The sequence below is a fragment of the Cetorhinus maximus genome, chromosome 19 (assembly GCF_964194155.1).
Source record: "Cetorhinus maximus chromosome 19, sCetMax3.hap1.1, whole genome shotgun sequence".
Classification (NCBI taxonomy): Eukaryota; Metazoa; Chordata; class Chondrichthyes; order Lamniformes; family Cetorhinidae; genus Cetorhinus; species Cetorhinus maximus.
This window is the reverse complement of record NC_135897.1, coordinates 53,311,693-53,332,421: the sequence shown is the minus strand read 5'-3', so window position 1 is coordinate 53,332,421 and position 20,729 is coordinate 53,311,693. Positions and strand designations below refer to the sequence as shown.

Below are 20,729 nucleotides of genomic sequence, written 5' to 3'. Positions count from 1 at the left end.
TTTCTAGAGCCTTGGATTTGTTAATTGTTAATATCAGTTGTGTTGCTGGGCAAGGGCTAGGTATTTCTCAAAGGAAAGGGAAACCACAGGCACAGACTCTGAAGGAGCGTGAGGATAACAAATAAAGAAACGTAGATTAAGACAAAATTTGCTGACAAATACAACTACTGTCCAGCTAATGATTTCCTGGTGAGAGCAACATTTCTGCAAAAAAATTAATATTTTATTATGTTTGGTCTTCCCAGTTGGAAATTATACTGCTTATGCATGCAAAATTGCTGGGAAAATGGTATAAATGGGTAGCTTACTTAAGGGGTACAGTGGCTGGCAGCAACCAATTTGCTGCCGGATGAGTGACCTTTTCGACCCTTCATCAATATATTGTATATATTTTGTTTTGCATCTCTGATGGTATAGCAAAATTTGAGTTGTTACTAATCCTTTAGTTAATAAAAAAGGATTGAGATTCTCCACTTATTTTAAGCTAACCCATTTAATACTGAACTTTAAATTGTAAACAAAACATGCTATAAAATGATACTGCACCATTATGTACAGTACAAATCAACTACATTTGACTTTAAAATACAGAAGCAACAGCTTTTATTTCACTGAGACTGCAATGTTGCTCAGCCCCTATCATTTACTTCATTATGGATTATAACCACCTATAACATATAAGGAGTATTTTACACTTTGTTACAACTGAGGAATGTGTCACGAATTACAGCAGTTAATAAAAAGGAACTAAATAATTAACATGGACAAAATTCTAAAGTAACTTGAAGTGCAACAATATACGGTACAAATTAAGGGAGGAAAGCAGTGTATACAGATTCAAAGCAAAACAAATAGCATTTAAAATAATGTACAACATTGGTCTCAAGAAAGTACAGTATTAAGTGTCACTGCCCATACTTCTTTTACAAAAGTCTTGTTCTTTTGTACTGAGAGTCTTGCTCATTTCAATCTTCTAAATCAATTCTGAAGAACCTAATTTGCCAGTTGCCATCCAGGTGCAGCTGGTCCATTGGTCACATGACGCTGAAAAGTCTCATATCCATCTGCCATCAGCAAGACATTTCGTACTAAACAGTAGGCAATTCACTTCAGACGTAGAAAAGTCTGACTTTGGAAGTACTTACAAGGAGGTCATCATCATAGAATTTGGTTTCTATGACTACATTGCCACTGTTGGTTAAAGAAGAAAAAAAGAAAAACATAAAACAATTAGAATTACAATATTTAGAAGTTACATTTGTCAAAAACTTAACAAATAATGGGGTTAAAGCAAAGAGCTAAACCTAATGACTAAAGTAGAGGATTTTTCTAGGCACACAATACTGTTCTTTTCTTCCTTTCTCACTCTTAAAAATCTATTATGTATATCATGTTAAAACATTTGAATTCAATTTATTGCTCATCTCTCAATGCGTTCTTCCCAAATATCTTGAAACTTTTATTCAGAATATTAAGGACCATGATGGTATAGCATAAGCAAACAGTACTATAGAGTGAGAGGATGGTGATTCAATACTCCATTAAACTTGTAGTTACAGAGCTAGTAGAATGGTCTTTGAGCTTGCCTGCAGATTTTTCCATACCGATTGACAACAACGAATCCATGCCACTCTTGATATGCATGACATTGTAGAATTTACTATTGTGCAAGAGACTAAAAAAAAGGAAAGAAATGGGGAGATGATGGTGTGATGGTAACGTCACTGGACTAGTAACCCAGATGGTAAGACTAATGCTCTGGGGGCACAGGTTCAAATCCCACCATGGCAGCTGATGGAATTTAAATTCAATTAAAATAATCTAGAATCGAAAGCCAGTCTCAATAATTGTAACCATGAATCGCTCGTCGTAAAAACCAATCTGGTTCAGTAATGCCCTTTAGGGAAGGAAATTTGCTGTCCTTACCTGGTCTAGCCTGTGTGTGATTCCAGACTTACAGCAATGTGGTTGACTCGTAACTGCTCTCAAGGGAAATTAGGGATGGGCAACAAATGCTGCCCACAGTCCATGAACAACTGAAAAAAGAATTCTGATAGTCCTAAGAAAGGAATTTTGAAGGAAACCAAATTGATGCTTAGAAATGGGAACTCTTTGCAAGCTACTCTAATTACTTGATCCTCCTAATAGAAATCTGTATCAACAATGTAATATTCACCCAGGTCAAAAGCTTAAGATCAAAGGACTGTGTTTGCTTTAACTGGAGAACACAGAAATTGATTAATGACCAGCTCCAATGCTGGGCAAATTGGTTTGGAAAACTTAAAAAAGACCCAAAGAATCTTGTTACTCTACAGGTTCTAGCCATGTCCAGCAGGCTAATTGGCATAATGCATGCTTGAACCTTTAAAGAACTGAGTAAGATACAAGGTTTTTTTTTTGTGTCGTCACTTCAGTTATGTTGTCTTGAATTAATGTTTGTTTGCTTTAATAACTTTTGATAAACTTTGTTTGTTTGAAATGCTCGTCAGCCTTCTTTGGGTGAAATGGGATGGGTTCATCATATTTCTGACAAGGCTATCTTTACTGTCAAATTGTGCAATAGCAACTGATGCTGAATGTAATTCCACTGCTAATCTAGTTATCTTTTTCCTCTTCTTTCCACCTTCACAAATGTAACGAGCATTGCAATATTCATATGGTCTGTTCAGACCAGGATCAATTAATCATAAGTAAAAGGGGGCAGAAGTGACAGGAACAAACCTAGTTTGTGCCTTCAACTGTTAATGTATATGTCTATTTTAGCACCAAGTAACCAGAAGCCCACCTATCCCAGAAAGTTGCATCATTTATTCATCAATGTATCTGTAGCAGTAGAATGTTGTGTGGATGACCACTGGTCATCAGCTGAAACCAGATATAATACCCTGACACTGACTCTATTTTAAGACAAAATAATACTTCTAGATGTTATAAAATAAATAAGGCTATTCAACCTGAAATAGTGATCTTATTTTCAGGTGGGATGATCAATTCTTCAAAGATTGAACAAGTTATTCAAAACTATGCTCTTAGGCAGAGTCTCAGCACCTATACACAGTCTGGTAGCACAGTAAAGTCTTCACAATTTGATAGATCTGCTTTACTGGGAGAGGGAATGGAAAAAGAGAAATATGACAGGAATGACACTGTAGAACCAAAGTGACATTATCAATAACTATGTACTTTGAATCTCCAGTAAAGTGTAAAGGAACTGTCATATTTTTCCTGATATTACTGTGAGATACTTTAAAGCAGGTTTATGTTTGTGTGTGTGTATGAATAATTTAAGTAAACTGCAGACTGTTAGACTGCAAGGTTTGAATCATTAAAGGGGTCAAGTGTAAATAGGCATTTGAAATGGTAATGGACAAGCTAAGTAAAATGGAATTTGTATTTTTAGATAAACGGAGAGGTTGGTGGCTTTTCAAAGGGACATGATAAGATGTTTACACCTGGCAAGGTAAATAAGGCAAAGTTATTGCATTTATTTTTCCCAAAAGTGCTGGCTATAATGACAACATCGAGATTTTTATATTCTAGGAAAAGTAAATTCCACAGACAGGTGTAAACAATGGGATTTCCAGGTCAAAAAGGAGAAAATATATTTAAAGAAAGATGGAAAGCTGTATGGGGTGTGGCCATGTGAGATCTTGAAAGGTGCACTGTGTGAAACAAACTTGTGGGGAAAAAGCCTCTAGCCATCCTGGAGAAGTTTGTTGTTCCAGTAACGAAGGTTGTGTTAAAAGCCTTTGGAGTTCCACTGTTGAGTGAGAGGGAGAAAAGCTGTGAAATACCTCCCTTACAGCAACAGTGGGTGCTTGTGGTAATCTTGCTGGATGTTTATAGAATAATAATCTATTTTTGGACTGTTGCCTGAAAGGGGTGTGTAGTTGGGAGTCTAGTTAAGTAGAAATTTTGGGAACTGTTATAAGACTAAATAGCTATGTAACTGCTGTGTGTTTAACTTTTTCTTTTCTTAATAAATATTTTAATTTAATCTTAAAAATCTCTAAAGATGATAGTGGACTCATTGCTTCTGACTTCAGTGCACAAACCTTCTCGTAATGAATACAAATTGCAAAATCATTCTGATAGCGTGGCCAAGTTTCCCTGTGGGATTTGGTCAGCCTGGCAAATACCACCTGCCATATCATAACAAAAGGTTGGAAGTCTGAAGGCAGAACTGGCTTACGCATAGAGGTGCTTTCAATATGATAGTGGTGACAACACACCTGCAGCTTAACATGGGTCACTTTGGAGGGTATTCCCAGCTGGTGCAATTGTATCAATGCTGGTCCAGGTTTTCAATCTTAAATTACAATGTAAAGCTGGTAGAAATGAAGTAATTACCATTCCATGATGACTACATCCATGGCTACTGGGAGACTGCACCATGCGCTCGAAAAACCCATAGTATCCAACTTATTGATTTATTTATCTGAGGATTCTAGGCCACAAAAGCCTGTTTGTAATGACTCATCAATGTACGATTGAAGGATGTACTAGGTCAGCCACCATGGACTCCACCAAAGCATTTATAAAAACTGGAGTACTAGAGTCCACCAAAGTCTTATCCAATGTACACTCTAGATTTAGTGTACTTTTATTCAAGTAGAACAAGGTTTTACATATCTAGATGATAAGCTTATAAACAAAGATATAAATTATATAAATTATCATTAGAGGAGAATTTTGATATTTATACCCAACAATAAGGCCACAGGTTTATCATGATTGATTAATCAAGTGTGTTTTTGTGCACAGAATCCCAAGGCTTTCATCCATGCCTTTGGGATAACATTTGTGATGTGTCCATTTTTTTTGTACTAAGGAAAGGGACACAGAAAAACTCTCCTAATCCTCAAGCTCATCTTGGTGCTCATCTTGGTAGGCTGCATTAAAGTCAGAGAAAGTCAATTTGGAAGAACTGAATTCACTGCTGAGGCCAGCTTTATCCAACAGGGACCACTCACTAGAAGGAAGCGTCTCAGAAGTCTGACTCAAAGACCTTGAAAGAGCCTGTGTCAAGATTTAAACCCTATTTAGACATGACAGCCAGTCTACCCAATGACAGCTTTATTCAGCACATGCAGTTAGATAGCCAAGTTTGAACTTTCTCCCAATGAGACACGCTCTCACAATTACACTTGTGCCAATATCAAGACCAAAGTTTTATCCAGTTTGGCATTCATAGTAAATACAAACTGCTGCCATTCTAGATTTATGCATCCTGGATCCAACTAGAGCAGAGTTATTCTGTATAACATTGATTGCTTTTGATTTTCCCTCAAGGACAGTCAATATCTTGAGTGTAATTCTTCCCTTCACTTCAAGGCTGACACTGGCAAGTGTGAAAACTGAAGCCAAATGATATTTTAACATGCCATGACTCTGACTTCCACCCGAAACTGGCCGGTGCAACTTAACTGTCAGTAGTTAGAAGTTAAAATTGGTTGTAAGTCAGGCTGCCATCAAGGACCCACATAATGGTCCCTGGTAAGTTTGGGGGTGGGGGTGGGGGTGGGGGGGGAGAGAGAGAGAGAGAGAGAGAGGCGGGCAGGGTGGCAAGGCAGAGGAGCTAGCGTTTCTGTTATTGGGAGGCAGCTTGGGGAAGGGGAGACCCAAGCTGTCCTTGTATATCACTCTGCTCTTCCTGGCTTACAATGAACCTTTAAAAATTTGACAGGGCCTCCAATGGCCACAATCTTTGTTGTCACTTTTTCTGGTAGATTCCACGCAGTACAGCACTTAGTCCTAACGACATCAGCAGAACACACAGAATTACAGAATATATAGCACAGAAATAGGCCATCCATCCAAGCAGCCCATGCTGGAGTGTGTGCTCCGCTCGAACCTCCGCCCACCCTTGCTCACTGAACTCATCATCAGCATAACCCTCTATTGCTTCTCCCTCATATGCTTATCTAGCTTCCCTTTAAATCTATTTATACTATTCACCGAGGCTGCTCCCTGTAGCAGCGAGTTCCACATTTTCACCACTTGCTAGGTAAAGGGAAGTTTCTTCTGAAGTGTCAACAAGTGGCAACAATTTCTGTGTCTAGTCTAAAACAAAATGTCATAACCTTAAAGACCTCTATCAGGTAACTCCTCAGACATCTCTTTTCAAGAGAAGGCCCAGGGAAAAAATGCATTCACAAAGCACAGCTTCTGGAGGGGCTATGCACACTATGTCAACTCCCCAGGGGTAGGCAGCGCAGGCAGCCAACAGCTATCATACAAAAAGGGGAAAAAATGGGAGCGGGGTTACGGTCTGAAATTGTTGAACCCAATGAGCTGGATTTAATAGAGGTGAAGGGGGTCTTGCCTGCTTGGAGAAGTGGGGGTCATGGGGGAGGAGTTTAGGAAGGGTGCATCAGCAACAAGGGCTGGCTTTCAGCAGGCCCTGCCCAGTTCCTGATGCCAGGCCCCTCGATTAGGCAGGGGTTTACTCGTTGCAGTCCTGCATGGCGAGTCCCTCTGCCTGCTGCTGGGTTAATGCCAACAGTGGCGGGATGAGGCCCTCAAATGGGCATTAATTTCCCACTTCAGGGCCTCGATTGGCAGGGCGGAAAGGCCATCTACAAGCCTTCCCATCCCGGACTTAATCAATGCGGAGGCTGGAAGGCGATGAGGCCCCCAGCTGCCACCCTCCCGCCTGATTATATGCCCCCTGCCATTTAACTCGCCAAGGGAGAGGGCATTAAACTCCCCCCAATGTTGAGTTCGGAAGGCTATTAAATGCCTAATCCAAAGACGAGGTGATTTTCTCTCTTCACAAATGCTGCCAGGCCTGCTGAGTATATCCAGCATTTTCTGTTTTTATTTCACACGTCCAATTGTTGGGTGGTGAAGGGAAAGCAAGAGAAAAAGTGAGGCTTATCCTAAACAAGTATGAAGAAAATGCATACTTGAGGCAAAGATTTAGCTGAGGATACTTTATAACAAAACACAGTTATGAAGGATGGTGACAGGATAAACTTCCTGAAATGGCATTTTAAAATGAAGTAACCAATTCTGCTAACAGAAGAGAATTCCTTAATACAGTTGCCAACAGGAAAGGTTGTGTTTTTCTTTAAAAGAACACTCTTTCCCATTTACTAGTTCAGGTATAAGCTTACCTTTTGTATATGGGAGGGCAATTTGCCATGCCTTTGGTTTTATTCTTTTGTTTAGAATATGCAGGTGTGGAATGTGAACTCCTCTACATTAAGAGGCGAGACAGATTCTCTAATGTTACCATGCAGATTAATACAAAAAGCACAGATTAAGATGACAACTCTGTCCTTACAGCACAAATTTTCACCGCAAAATACATTGCTTCTGCATCATTCCTCAATACTTTCTCCCAAGTAACACAAAATTGTTTCCATTATCAATTATATACCTACCTTCAAATCAGAAACATAGATGGGACAAAGATGAATAAATCAAAAAAATACAATATAGATATTTTCACCAGTCACTCATACTCGAGAAATTGCCATGTACACATAGGAGCTGTATATAGCTACAATTGATCACAATATTAGGTTAGCAACCTTGCTATAATATTTGACCCAGAGATGAGCTTTTGACCGCATATCCATGCCATCGCTAAGACCACCCATTTATACCTCTGTAATATCAAGTAACTCACCCTGTCTCAACTCATCTGCTGCCGAAACACTCATCCATGCTTTCGTTACCTCTAGACTTGATTATTCCAATGCACTCCTGGCTGGCTTCCCACATGCTACCTTCCATAAGCTTGAGGTCATCAAAACCTCTGCAGCCCAAGTTCTTACTTGCACCTAGTACCGTTCACCTATCAGCCCTGGGCTCACTGACCTATAATGGTTCCCAGTCAAGTAATGCCTCAAAAATTCTCATCCTTGTTTTCAAATCACTCCTCCCCATCTCTGCAATCTCTTCCAACTCCACAACCGCCAGATATCTGCACTCAACTAATTCTGCCAACTTAAGCATCCCTACTACACTATGGGTGGCCACACCTTCAGCTGCCTAGGCCCTCAGCTTTAGAATTCCCTTCCTAATCCTCTCTTTCCACCTTTAAGATGCTCCTTAAAACACACCTCATTTACCAAGATTTTGGCCATCTGTCGTAATATTGCCTTATATGGCTCAGTATCAAATTTTGTCTTATAACTATCCTGTAAAGTGCCTTGCGACATTTAATTACATTAAAGGCGCTATATAAATACAAGTAATTATTGTTGTTTTGAGCACTTACGAAAAAAGACAAGATAAAGCCAGATGTGAAATTACTCAGCTGACAGAGAGACTAACTTTAATAAATTGGAAAGATATCTGACACAGGTGGATTGGAATGAAATTTTAAAAAAGAGAATTGGATAACTGCTTGAAGTGCAAAAATTTTCAGGGAGTGGGACCAACTGGATAACTCTTTCAAAGATCCTACATAGGCACAAAGAGCAAACAGCCTCCTATACTGTATCATTCTATAATCAGCAGCTGAGAAACTGTGCAAGACTGATCATAGCTACCAAAGGAGCACGAGAAAATTTGAATCATGCAATAGATTTATATTACATGCTTTTAGAAAGGCAACTACCCAATATAATCCCCCTTTGTTAATTTAGGAATTACTTAGATGAGGTAAGCAAAAGGATAGAGGAAATCAAGAATTTGGTAAAGAAATCAGGAACTTAGGGAAAAAAAGAATTAAAAAGGAAAAAGAAAATGAGATGAAAGTCGGCCAACTGCAGGTAACAATGTATGTTCTATCATAGGTAGTCTACTTTATTTTTTATGATCAATGTAATCTTTTTATAACACAAATGCAATAACACACTAATAAAAGACATTGCAGGTCACTTACGTTAACACATTAGCTGGCATCATCTGTGATTCTGGTGCTGCTTCTATTAGTGATTGCCAAGTGTTTGTGGAGTTAGGGATGACAAAGCCAAATTCAAAAAACCATTCTAGAAAAAAATATAGAAATAAATTCAGAAAATTTTTCTCATCAAATATTTACAATTATTTAATTTTACTGGGTCTCTTCTGGCATTTTTCATGGCTAGTACAGGATCTGAAGCACAGCTCCTGATGCTTTTATGGCCTCAAAATGAAATTCTGGATGGACAATTTTCACCTGCCTAATGTTTACGAAATGGAAGATCACATATTGCTTCAAAGAATCAAATGCTGAATTGGCACAGTACATGTTGGTAATTGTGCAACCATTCACTAACTATAGAGTGAATCAACAGGTGAATATTGGCAATAAAGCAGATACCCTAGTTTTTTTTCCCCCCCTAATCTAATTGTCTTGCCTACTTTTTCTATCAGCAAGCTATTCTGCCTGCTTGGCTTGCTCCTCTTTTGTGTGTTTTAATCTGTACCATTTTGAGGGTTGGAATGTTTCCCTTGGGTTCGAATACCAAAACTGACGAGGGTATTCAAAATGCAGTTTGACCAACATTGTGCAGTTTTAGCAATGACATACTCCAACTTGTACAGTACCATTTTAGCTACATGGGTCAGCATTCTGTTTGTTATATTAATAGCTGCTATGCAATGACTGGATATGTTAAAAAGCAAGTTTTATACGCCTGGATTTCTTGCAACTTCATCTATTGTTATTGCAGCACTCTTCATAAGGGCTGAATGTTGCCCAGTGTTTCATCTTGCATGCATATTCAATTTTATTTATCACAAATCCATCCACTTATATATTTAAACTAATTCATTTTGCGGATCCTTTGTTGCCTACTACTCTCGTAATCCACCTGTCCTTCCAGTTTGTCTGTAAATCTAAAAAAATTCCATTAAGCTCCTGAATCTAAGTTGTTAGTGTAAATTAGAAACAGCAGATAACCAAAATCTATTCCTTTAGGTGCTTCACTCAGCAGTCTCCTAAATCCCCTAGCATCACTTCCCCAAAGCTATAGTCTATCATTCAGCTAATTTCTTACCTAATCCCCAATTCGAATTTCAAGCCTCAGTCACATTATTCTTAAATTGCTGTCTTTCTTGAAGAACACTGTCAAATGTTTTTTGGAATTTTTATATGCCATATAGTAAGAACTTTCATAGCCTTTCATTGTAGAGGATCTCAGTTTCTTTAAATGTCTAGGAATTTTATCAAGCAGAATCCTCCCAGATCTACAAAAGCAAAATACTGCAGATGCTGGAAGTCGGAAATAAAAATAGAAAGTGCTGGAAACACTCAGCAGGTTCACAACATCCGTGAAGAGAGAAACAGGGTTAATGTTTCAGGTCAATGAGCTTTCACGAGGTCTGATGAAGTGCAAACCAAAAGAATTTCTGGCACATCAATTCCATTCCCCAGAAATAATTATCGACCTAGCTTGGTTTTATGAAGAAGGGATTCTTGGAAAAGCAAGGTGGCCAGTGATAGCCTATTTGTTCATGTACATAAAGTTGGTTGTTTGAAGAATTGAGAATATTATTGCAATTAACTTAGAGTCACTGAAAGCAGGAAGGATTATCCCAAGATATGTCCTTGCCCACATCCATGGAGAGAATACAAAATTGGTTAAAAAGAAACCCAAAAAGAGCATTCTCATAGAGTTGGAGAGCAGATTTGTATGAGGTTGGGGTACAGGTAGAGTCCTGCAGGGCTTTGGAACCAATGATACTTATCATCTTAATATTTTGGATGAAGGCATTAAATAGTGCCATTCCAAGTTTGTAGTTAAATAGAAATCTGTAAAGGAATTGGGGATTTGAACCAAATTAATATTTTATAGATTGATTAAATCGAGTAAGGGAACTGTATCAATGTGTGACAGATTTCCTTTATGAGTAAGTACAGTATTTGGTATTTGAGTTTGGAAAATCCCAAGCATGTGTATACAGGTGTCTGTTAAATGCTACAAATCATGAGGGATTCCAAGTTGCATTGCTAGCAATACAATACATTAAATATAAACCTAATAACACTATACCTAAGGAGCACAAAACTTTAGAACAGCTGCACTTAGTAGTATTATCTTCAGTTATGGATTCAATACATTGCAGGGGTACAGAAGTCCTGGAGAAGGTATAGAGAAGGACAATCAAAATGTTTTCAGGTGTTATCAGAATAGGCTCAAGGAGTTAGGGCTGTGTTCATTACAGAAGCCCAGGGTTAGAGAGGAAATGGCTGAGGTTTTAAAAAAGATTTAAAAATTCTGTACATTTAAGATGGGAATTGTAAGACCAAGGGAAAGAAAGTATATGTTCAGAAGTTATTTTTTATATAGAGAGTCATCACTCTCTGCTTTTCACTTTTCCCAGAGCATTATAATGAAATGTGGATGGATCAATGATGCGTATAGTGTTATAATCTCAGTTGAGACCAGTAACTTTTCTTAAAAAAAGAAATCCGAAATCTCAGTTATTTACGGAAAGAATGAAGCCACAAGATTCCACTTTAAAAGAAAAGAATTTTTACTATACAAGAGTCAAGCAAATCTATTTTGAGTAACCATCTATACTCTAAAACCCAGGATCAACATAATTTAAACATGAATTAACTGCAAATTGCAGTTGATTATAAATTACATATTAAATGGCAGATACAACAAAACCCATCTTACAAATTGGCTCAACAGTCCATTCAGCATATGTGTCATCAATCTCAGTCACAAAATCCTTCAAAGCTCTATCTTCCTCACTCTTCCTCTAGGAATTAGCCTTATCCCCAGCTGACAACAGCACACAACCAACCTAAGTTCCAAGGGCACGGTCTCCACCAAAAATCCCACATGTCCACAGAACCGCCTCAACTCTGCTTACGATCGTCTGGATAGCAGAGATCCACTAATGTTATCTTTAAGTAACAGGAATGACTGCAATAACTGTATATTTGCCTATTCTCAGTGTCTGGATCTAGCCTCTGACTTGTTCAGTCTGCTCTATTGCACCGCTGGTATCATCATGAGAGCTCTGATGACTCTATTTCCTTTTATATGGCTTCAATTAGTTTCAGTTCCCCCAGAAGTTTTGGTTTCCAATCTTAGTTTTCTTAAAAACTGGAAGAGTCAGTTTCCCTTTTAAATTAGGGTCTACTCAAAAAAAATACAAGCATTGAAACCAAAGATTCCATCACAGTAGCTACACCATGTCTGAATGGGGCAAGCTTAATGAGTCGAATGATATTTTCCCTTTCCTCATTTTCCATGTTTGTATGAATGTTTACTAAAGTAGCATATTGTTTAGTAAAAGTAAAAAAAAAAGTGAACAGCATGTCATATAGCATCTGTAAAGCTTTGAAGCCAGGTACATACTTGAAACTTCATTATATCTTTCCTCTTTAGAAATGACTCACTGTGTATTTCTACCTATTTTAGACAATTAGTGACCCAGTCTAAATGACAAATGCGAAGAACTAACGGGTAAGGAGAAAATTCCAAGGCAGGTACATAATAAGCAGAGAACATTGAATTTATTTGCTTTATTTTGGCTCTTAAATGTCCCAATGTGAATAGCCATCTAAAACCATGAAATGCAGAACAAAGTAAGAGCAAAGCAGTGTAATACTGGTACTGCATAAATCAAACATAAATAGTATAAATAGCCATCAAGTCAGGTCCCTCCTGCACACTATTAGATTTTCAGTGCTTTGTCCCCTGAAGTTGTAGTATAGTGACAGTATATCTGAGTTTGCTGAGGACATAACAAAAATTGCAGTGCACAGCACTGAGTTTAATAAGCTAACCTAAGTATTTGTGCACTGTTTTTCATTTTCTAACCTTGAAGCGAGGACGCCTATAGGAAAAATAATACATTAGTGAAGAAGCAATATCCAAGTATGTTTACATTCCATGACAATAGCATTAAAAAAAATTTCAGTTCTAGTGTCCCATTTGACTTTGCTCAATTTACTCAGTTCATTAATACTCATTAGCAAAATATGACAATCTCCAAGGTTCTCAAGGAAGAGCTAAAGTTATTAATGTAAATACATGGACATTTACACTGGCATGTGCTTTCTGGTCCTTCAATACTATGCATGCTTAAATAAAAATAAAAAGATGCTCACCATGAACTATTAGTATTTAGTCATTTTTCATATACCTAACAGTTGTTTACCATTTATTTTATAAATTATTACATAAATTACTGCAATTTTTGCAGAATATTTTCACGCAAGCCACCATTAATATAATGCTACAGTGACACAATTAAATACAAGATAATAACCTTCTAAGCACTGTCCTTTGAAGAAAACCTTTTGTTCTAGCCTGAATTTTTCCATCTGTTCGGATGAGGAAAAGTTTAGTTCTCTGGAAACGGCTTTGCATTTGAGGATCTTTTTAGGAACCCGAGCTGCAGAGAAATCAAAAAACAGATTGTCCATGATTTTCTATTAAATATTATCAGGTGACCCACAAGGAGTCTAAATCCTACATTTTTGGTGGAGAGAGGAAGGAAAAAAACAAACAAGCACAGAAACTGAATTACAATGGGAATCAAAAGAAACATTAAGTTAAATACCTAAACAGACTAACTGTATATCTGTTCTTCACAAATTACACAAAATGTTTCTAGAGAAAAATTTGCCATTTTTCCTCAATAAATGAAATTTCCAATGTCCAAAGGTTATCTTAAAAAGGAAATAATGATCAAAAACATGCATCATAATAACATGATTAAATTCATCCATTTGTTTCTTTTGTCTTATAAGCCATAACTCAAAAGCTTGACTTTGGACTTGATATTTTTGCCCAAAGTATTTATATCAGCTGATTTCAATTGTCCACTCTAAACACATATGGTGCAATTAATGTTAGGATGCATCAATAAGTTATGGGGAACGGTAAAATATTAGTTATGTTACAGGACAAGTAATCTAGAGACCTGGTTGTTTAATAGGTGGATATCTATTTACCGAACCAGGCAGCAGAAGATGATGAATCTCAACTGTTATATAGTTAAACTACAGTTCAGTACAAATACCAGCTGCCTCTTTTCCCTCCTGGATCCTTCTCGTGTCCAGGAGCAAAAACCCACTTACTGGGGAAAAAACCTAGCTCTCAAGTGTAGGCTTCAATGAATATCACCTGCTCTCAATTCACTCTGAAGCTTGTCCTGGTTTACCCTTAAAGGAACCTGCATTTCTAATATTGTCACTGGTAACAGGCTTGTTTTTTTTTAAATCTATCTCTTCCAGCTATCACTTGCTGCACTTCCCTGACTGATAACGCCATGAGGATTTGTGAAGCTACACTGATCCTTCCAATGTAGACTGTACTTTCTGGCAACACTAAAACATCACCCATAGTACTGCTCACTATGAGTCAGAAGTTTTATAAGAACAAGGGTGTTACGCCAAGAAACATCATCAGAAACACTGATTTATCAGGATGGTGGGGGCGAGGGAACTAAGATCCTGGAAGAAGGTCAGAGGCCTACCAACACTGTTATGGGGTTTCAATTTAGTGCTATGGTAACTCTGAATGAAGAAATAGGGCAGTCACCATTATTAGTTTCTTATGCAGGTATGTTTTCTTGGTTTGATGCTTTATAGTTTAGAATATTTTTGACAGTGGGTCCCAATGTTTAGCATTCTAAGGGGGAGAGCTGGAAATGTTGCTGATGAAGTTTAGGGCCAGAGATCCTGGGTAATTGGGATCTGCAAGCACTGAGAACACAATCCAAGTTGTTTGTGAGAACTCTGAGCAGGTGAAATTCTGGCATCATATCTCTCTTTATTTGGAAAAAAATCTCCTGCCCTGGTGTTTCACAATGAATTATTTTTGCCTCCAATTTCACTTCTAATTCTGCCACAGGTACTGTTTCTTGATGCTGGACCTCCTTCTGCAGTCAGCATTGCCTGTCCCTTTTACCGCTGTCCTAATTCTGCCTGAGAGATGCACTGTGGGACTCCTGTTCCCACTGTTCGCCTCTTCCCAAAAAACAAACTTAAATTTCACATCCAGTTGTTGGCTACCACTGCTCTCTACTTGTGCTATTTGGTAACTGGCTCATTCACAGGCTCTGAAGAGTCATATGGACCTGAAACATTAAATCTTTCTCCACAGATACTGCCAGACCTGCTGAGTTTTTCCAGCATTTTCTGTTTTCATTCACAGACTCCTGTGCCCCTATTACTTCATTCTTGAATAATTTACTATAAATAAATATACAAAGTGTAAGCCAGTGTGTGTGTTACCTGCACCGAGGAGGACCGAGTATCGAGATTCTTATGCCGTTTCAGTCCAGTTTTGGCACTAGGAAGAGCATAGATCCAAGTTCTCATCTAGTTCCTAGCATATCAATGACTCACTCAAAACCTGCAGCAGTGATTGGTCCAAGTCTGTTTTAACTATCTTCTTTTCAATTCACTGCCTTAGGAGAGTCTCAGTGAAGGGATCCATGGTAACAAGACAGTCCCATTTTGAGGTTATGCCAGTTGCTTTCTTGGCTTGATGTCGCCAGTCATTCCTGTAAGCAGACCTTGCATTCCCTACCATCTGTTATGCACTTTTTTTGCCCAATATTTAAATCACCAATGGCTAACCCCAGATCATAACCGAAAACTCTTACTCCATACACTGACTCCTGGAATGTATTACATACCGGGAATTGCAGTTGATACTGTTCTCACATCTAACATTTTAAAAGGTTCTTTTGGGTAGAGAACTTTATTTTTCTGTGGCAGAGTGTGACTAGCTGACTTTGGGTACACCACATTAGAATTAAAATTAAAAATCAGAAACATTTAATTATATAACTGTGCCAGCTATTTATTTAATTGCAGCGGTTAAGGAAAACAAAGGAACGGAAGAGGAGATGAATTTTGGAACCTTTTTGAACAAAAATGGTCCATAAGTAAACTATTACCAACCCACACAGCAATGCTACTAAAACCCACAATACCGCTCCCCCTTCCTCTCTGATGCTGTTAAATACCATGTATAAAGATAGTAAATCATATTTTTGAAAGATAGAAATAAAGTTTGGGTTTTCTGGGATAAAATATGGAAGTGTTATCTTTTCAACATTTAGGTTTTTTTTTAAACAGGGAAAAAGCATATACTGTGGCTGTCTATTAATGCAATTTATATGTTTATTAAAGTGGCCATATCTATATTTAATGCTACTTCTTATGCAAATTCATACAGGTAAAGGAAAAACTCTTCAGCTTTTTCTAAGTTAATTTACCCTAAAAATCTGCCAAATTTAAAAGTGGAAGTTATCTGTTTTTGAGGTATTATAAATAGTTGCAGCACCGTCTTTTCTCAGTTAACCCATTTATTTATGCAACTGTGGTGTCTATTGATTTAACTATGGATAAATAAAACACTGGCCAGATCTTCCTGTCTCCAGGTGGTCATACCCCAGAGGTATCCCGGAAGGTGTGTTGGAGGACCCCTCAGAGATCCCAAAGCAGGAACTCTGCGGGAATTGCCTGGGAAGTTTCAACTTCTGATGGGCAATTCCCCTGTATCAGGAACCCTTCAAAATGGTGTCCAACTCAGAGTTAGAGTTGGAGACTTCAGAGGGTTTCAACTCACTTACCAGAACAGTTACTTAGGAAATGTTAAGACAGGAAAAAACCACATCTAGCTCCTGGGTAATTATACAACTGAAACCCTCGACTCCCCACTGACACCTCCCCCCGCCTTGATCCTCCAAACCCCTTCAACCCTCTGACTCCCCTCCCGACCCTTTGAAACCCACCCCCAACCCACCAGCTCCACCCCCACAACCTGACCTAATCACTCTACAACCTTATCCAGCTAGTGCCCGACCATCTTGCCACCCTTTCACCTACTACCCTATCACCCTACCCAATTACCACCCTGCCACCTACTACCCAGCTGGCACCCTACCACCCCTCCCACACTCATTCACTAACACAGTGAAAAGCTATTTAAATGCCCCAGAGCTTTTCAAACTACAGGCAGATCATGCTATAAAAAGGGGGCGTAGCTTGGCTTCCCCCGATGATTCTGTCCTACGAGAAAGGACTCCAAGAACAAGTACGCTCTACATTTCTGAAGAGGCTCGGTTTGTAAGTCTAGGCAAGAAATGCGGAGCTCAGTCACTGTATAAAAAAAAAAGGAGCAGTGTGCCATCCGGCGGTGATTGCCACTCCTGGGAAGGTTTGGTCCTATGTTTTATTTTCCAGGAATGAATGAAAACACATCTTCACTGTCACAAAGTTCTTTAAAAAAACAAACAATTTAACTTCTTTCATTTGAGGTACAAAGAGATCTACAGGGCACGGAGATCGAGAAGCTAGAAATCCTGCAGTGAGTAACTCACCTCCTGACTTCCCAAAGCCTGTCCATCATCTACAAGGCACAAGTCAGGAGTGTGATGCAATACTCTCCACTTGCCTGGATGAGTGCAACTCCAATAACACTCAAGAAGCTTGATACCATCCAGGACAATCCGCTTGATTGGCACCCCTTCCACAAACATTCTCTCCCTCCACCATTGAAGCACAGCAGCAACAATGTGTACCATCTACAAGATACACTGCAGAAACTCACCAAGGATCCTTAGGCAGCACCTTCTAAACCCACGACCGCTGCCATCTAGGACAAGGGCAGCAGACACATGGGAACACCACCACCTGGAAGTTCCCCTCCAAGCCACTCACCATCCTGACCTGGATATATATTGCGTTCCTTCAATGTCGCTGGGTCAAAATCCTGGAACTCCCTCCGTAACAGCACTGTGGATGTACTTACACCATAGGAACTGCAGTGGTTCAAGAAGGCAAGCTCACCACCACTTTCTCAAGGGCAATTAGGGATGGGCAATAAATGCTGGCCTAGCCAGCAATACCCACATCCCATAAATGAATAAAAAAAGATTTGCAAAATCATTAAAAGTAGCAATGCAGGCTATCGAGACCATAAAAAATGCAAATAAAGCACTGGATTTTTCTTTCTAGAGGAACAGAACTGAAAAGTAGGGAAAGTTATGTTAAACTTGTATAGAACTTTGAATAGGCCCCATTTAGGATACTGTGCATAGCTCATATTACAAAAAGGACTGAGAGGCTTTGGAGAAGATACCAGAACTGAGAGGTTATAACTATCAAGAAAGGCTGAATAGGCTCAAGCTCTTTTGTCTGGAAAGAGAAGATTGAGGGCTAACCTAATAGAGGTCTTTAAATTTATGAAGGAAGTATTAGAGTGGTCATAGAGATGTCTTCACTTGTGGGTAGTTCAAAACTAGGGGGCATAAATATAAGGGAGGAGGTGGCATAGTGGTATTGCCACTGGACTAGTATTCCAGAGACCCAGGATAATGGTCTAGTGAATACAGATGGTGAAAATTGAATTCAATAAAAATCTGGAATTAAAAGTCTGATGACGACTACAAAACCATAATTATCCTTCCAAAGTGCTCTATTGTCTGTAAAGTGCTTTGGGACTTCCTCTGGTTTAGAAAGGCACTATATAAATGCAAGGTTTTCTTTCCTTTCTAGCAATCAAATAAAATAAGTTTATATATGTGCATGCCTTGACCATCCGAACGTATAATCCTGTGTGACATTTCTTAAAAATTTCTTGTAGCTCATCATCTCATACTACATGTACATTTCTTCTGAATATCAGGAAATCACAAGTTAATTACCTAATACATAAGGCAATCTGTCTCAATTTATCTACCAAGAAAAATATACTGCAACTGTCGCATTTCAGCATCTAATTGTCTTTTAATGATTCTAAGCTGCTCCAATAGAAAACTACCATACAAGAAAACCTGACCGTTACTCTAGATAAATCCAACAAACACTCTGTTGCTATCTTTATATTTTCTGCCATGTTCCTCTCATGTTAGTCTTCCTTTGCTTGATTTTGGAAGGAACAGGATGGGAAGCATTCCATGTGCATCTCAGATTGTTAAATAATATGCTTTAGATTTAAAATCTTTCCTGAGTACTGTAAACAGGTTTGAAGCATTTTTGCTGGGTTGTACAGGATATCCTTAGCTACTGCTTCTCATTAGCGACTATGAAGTAAAGGCCTGCAAAATCGGGGTGTCTTAGGGCTGGGTGCTGAAAACATGTCTATAATGCCAGAGACCTTTGTTTCTGCTTTGTGAGATAAGGCCACGAGTAGCCCACTAAAAACTGTCTATTATGGTCCATACAAGATGTACAGGAAAGCAACCACCCTGGAATCAGTGAGCTTTGCCTGATGCAACAGCAACTTGTATTTACATGGTGTCTTTAAAACAGAAAGACAACCCAAGGCTCTTCAAGGAAGCATAAATCATATAGAAATCAAGGATTAACTGAAAGGAGAAGGTATTAGGAGGAATGGCTAAAGGTTTGAGTCAAAGATGCTGGAGGTAACCATACCCTAGGTTAGGAGGTGGTAGAGGTCTGGTTAGTGGTCAGGGATGGGAGTATGAGTCAGGTTGGTAAAAGAACCTCAGGTGCAGAGCTGGCGGATCCTCAGCTATCGCCCTATTTCAACAGATGTGAGGTTCTTTCTGTCCATATAGATGAGGGCAAAGTCTGCATGGAGAATTAGCAAACTATGGGCAATGGTACAAGAGTCCATTCAAGTGGGGAAGTGAAATGGAACGTGGTAGTGGTAGGCGACAGTAAAGAACAGAAACCGTTTCCATAGCTGCAACCACAAGTTCTAAAGGTGGTCTCCTGTCGGGTGCCAGGGCTAAGGACATCTCCACACAGCTGGAGAAGAACTTGGGATGGAGAGTGGGAGGGGGAGAATCTAGTTGCCACAATCCACGTTGGAACCAATGACATAGGTAGAATCAGAAATTAGACCCTGCTGAGAAAGGCTGAGGAGCTAGGGTCAAAATTAAAACATAGAACCTCAAAGGTGATAATCTCTGGTTACCTGAGCAAAGTATAAATTGACATAGGAACAAACCAATTGGAAAGTTAAATGTGTGGCTGAAAGAGTGGTGTGGGAGGCAGGGGTTTCTATTCATGGGGATTTAGCACTAGTACTGGGGAAAGAGGCATCGTTTCATTGGGACGAACGCCACTTAAAATCAGGCTGGGACCAATGTCCTGCTGAATTGAATAACTAGGGCAATAGTTAGTGCCTTAGATTAATGAGCAAGGTGGAGAAGGATTCAGGAAAGGGTAAATTGAAAAGTAATAAGAGAAATAGAGGCTGTAGCTATTTGGGTAAAAACAAAGTCGCCAGAGTGGGTCCGGGATGGAGAGGGGTCTTAACAAAAGTTAAGGGGCATTAGTAACTAGGGTAAGATGAGGGAAAAAAAGAAAATGCTAAAGCGCACTATATTTCATTATGTGAAACATTCACAACAATAAGTAATCACAGGTAGAAATTAATGCCCACTTAAAGGCCCCATCCTGCTGCTGCTATTCAACCAGCGGTGGGCAGGCCAGTCGCCATGTGGGAAGCCCAAAAAAGGAAGGATCCCTCATTCAGTGACACTCAGTGCCAGATTGAGGGGCCCGGCATCAGGAAAGTGGGGTGAGGGGGAGGGGCACTGAGAAAGACCTCTTTCATTGCTGACACCCCCTCCCCTCCTGCCTTCACCTACCTGTGGCCTGTATCCTTTGGCGATCCTAAGCTTCTCTTTGGTACATTGTCAGCAGTTGCCAATACTCCTGCTGGCTCTGCTTGCAATGAACCAGAAGCCGGCAGCGTTCATGGGTTGGTAATTTTTTCCTCAGGGTTCTTGATAGGGTATAATTTGCTCTTGATTCATATAGAATTCAGCAATAGCTGTTACAGATCATTTTTAGTTTCAACATTAGTTCAATGCCAAATTATCAAGTGCGT

At 39.1% G+C, this 20,729-nt stretch overlaps 1 protein-coding gene across 1 annotated transcript in view; it reads right to left on the bottom strand.

Annotated features, from left to right (window-relative positions):
• Nucleotides 1-201: 201 nt before the first annotated feature.
• The window catches only part of pde6d (phosphodiesterase 6D, cGMP-specific, rod, delta), a 35,705-nt gene continuing 15,177 nt past the window's right edge, over nt 202-20,729 (bottom strand). The window contains exons 3-5 of the mRNA XM_078563859.1: nt 13,174-13,299; nt 8,840-8,945; nt 202-1,191 (exon numbers count right to left, since the gene is read on the bottom strand). Coding sequence (XP_078419985.1) covers nt 1,110-1,191; nt 8,840-8,945; nt 13,174-13,299 — 314 coding nt within the window. The 3' untranslated portion in view covers nt 202-1,109. The remainder of the gene's footprint in view (nt 1,192-8,839; nt 8,946-13,173; nt 13,300-20,729) is intronic.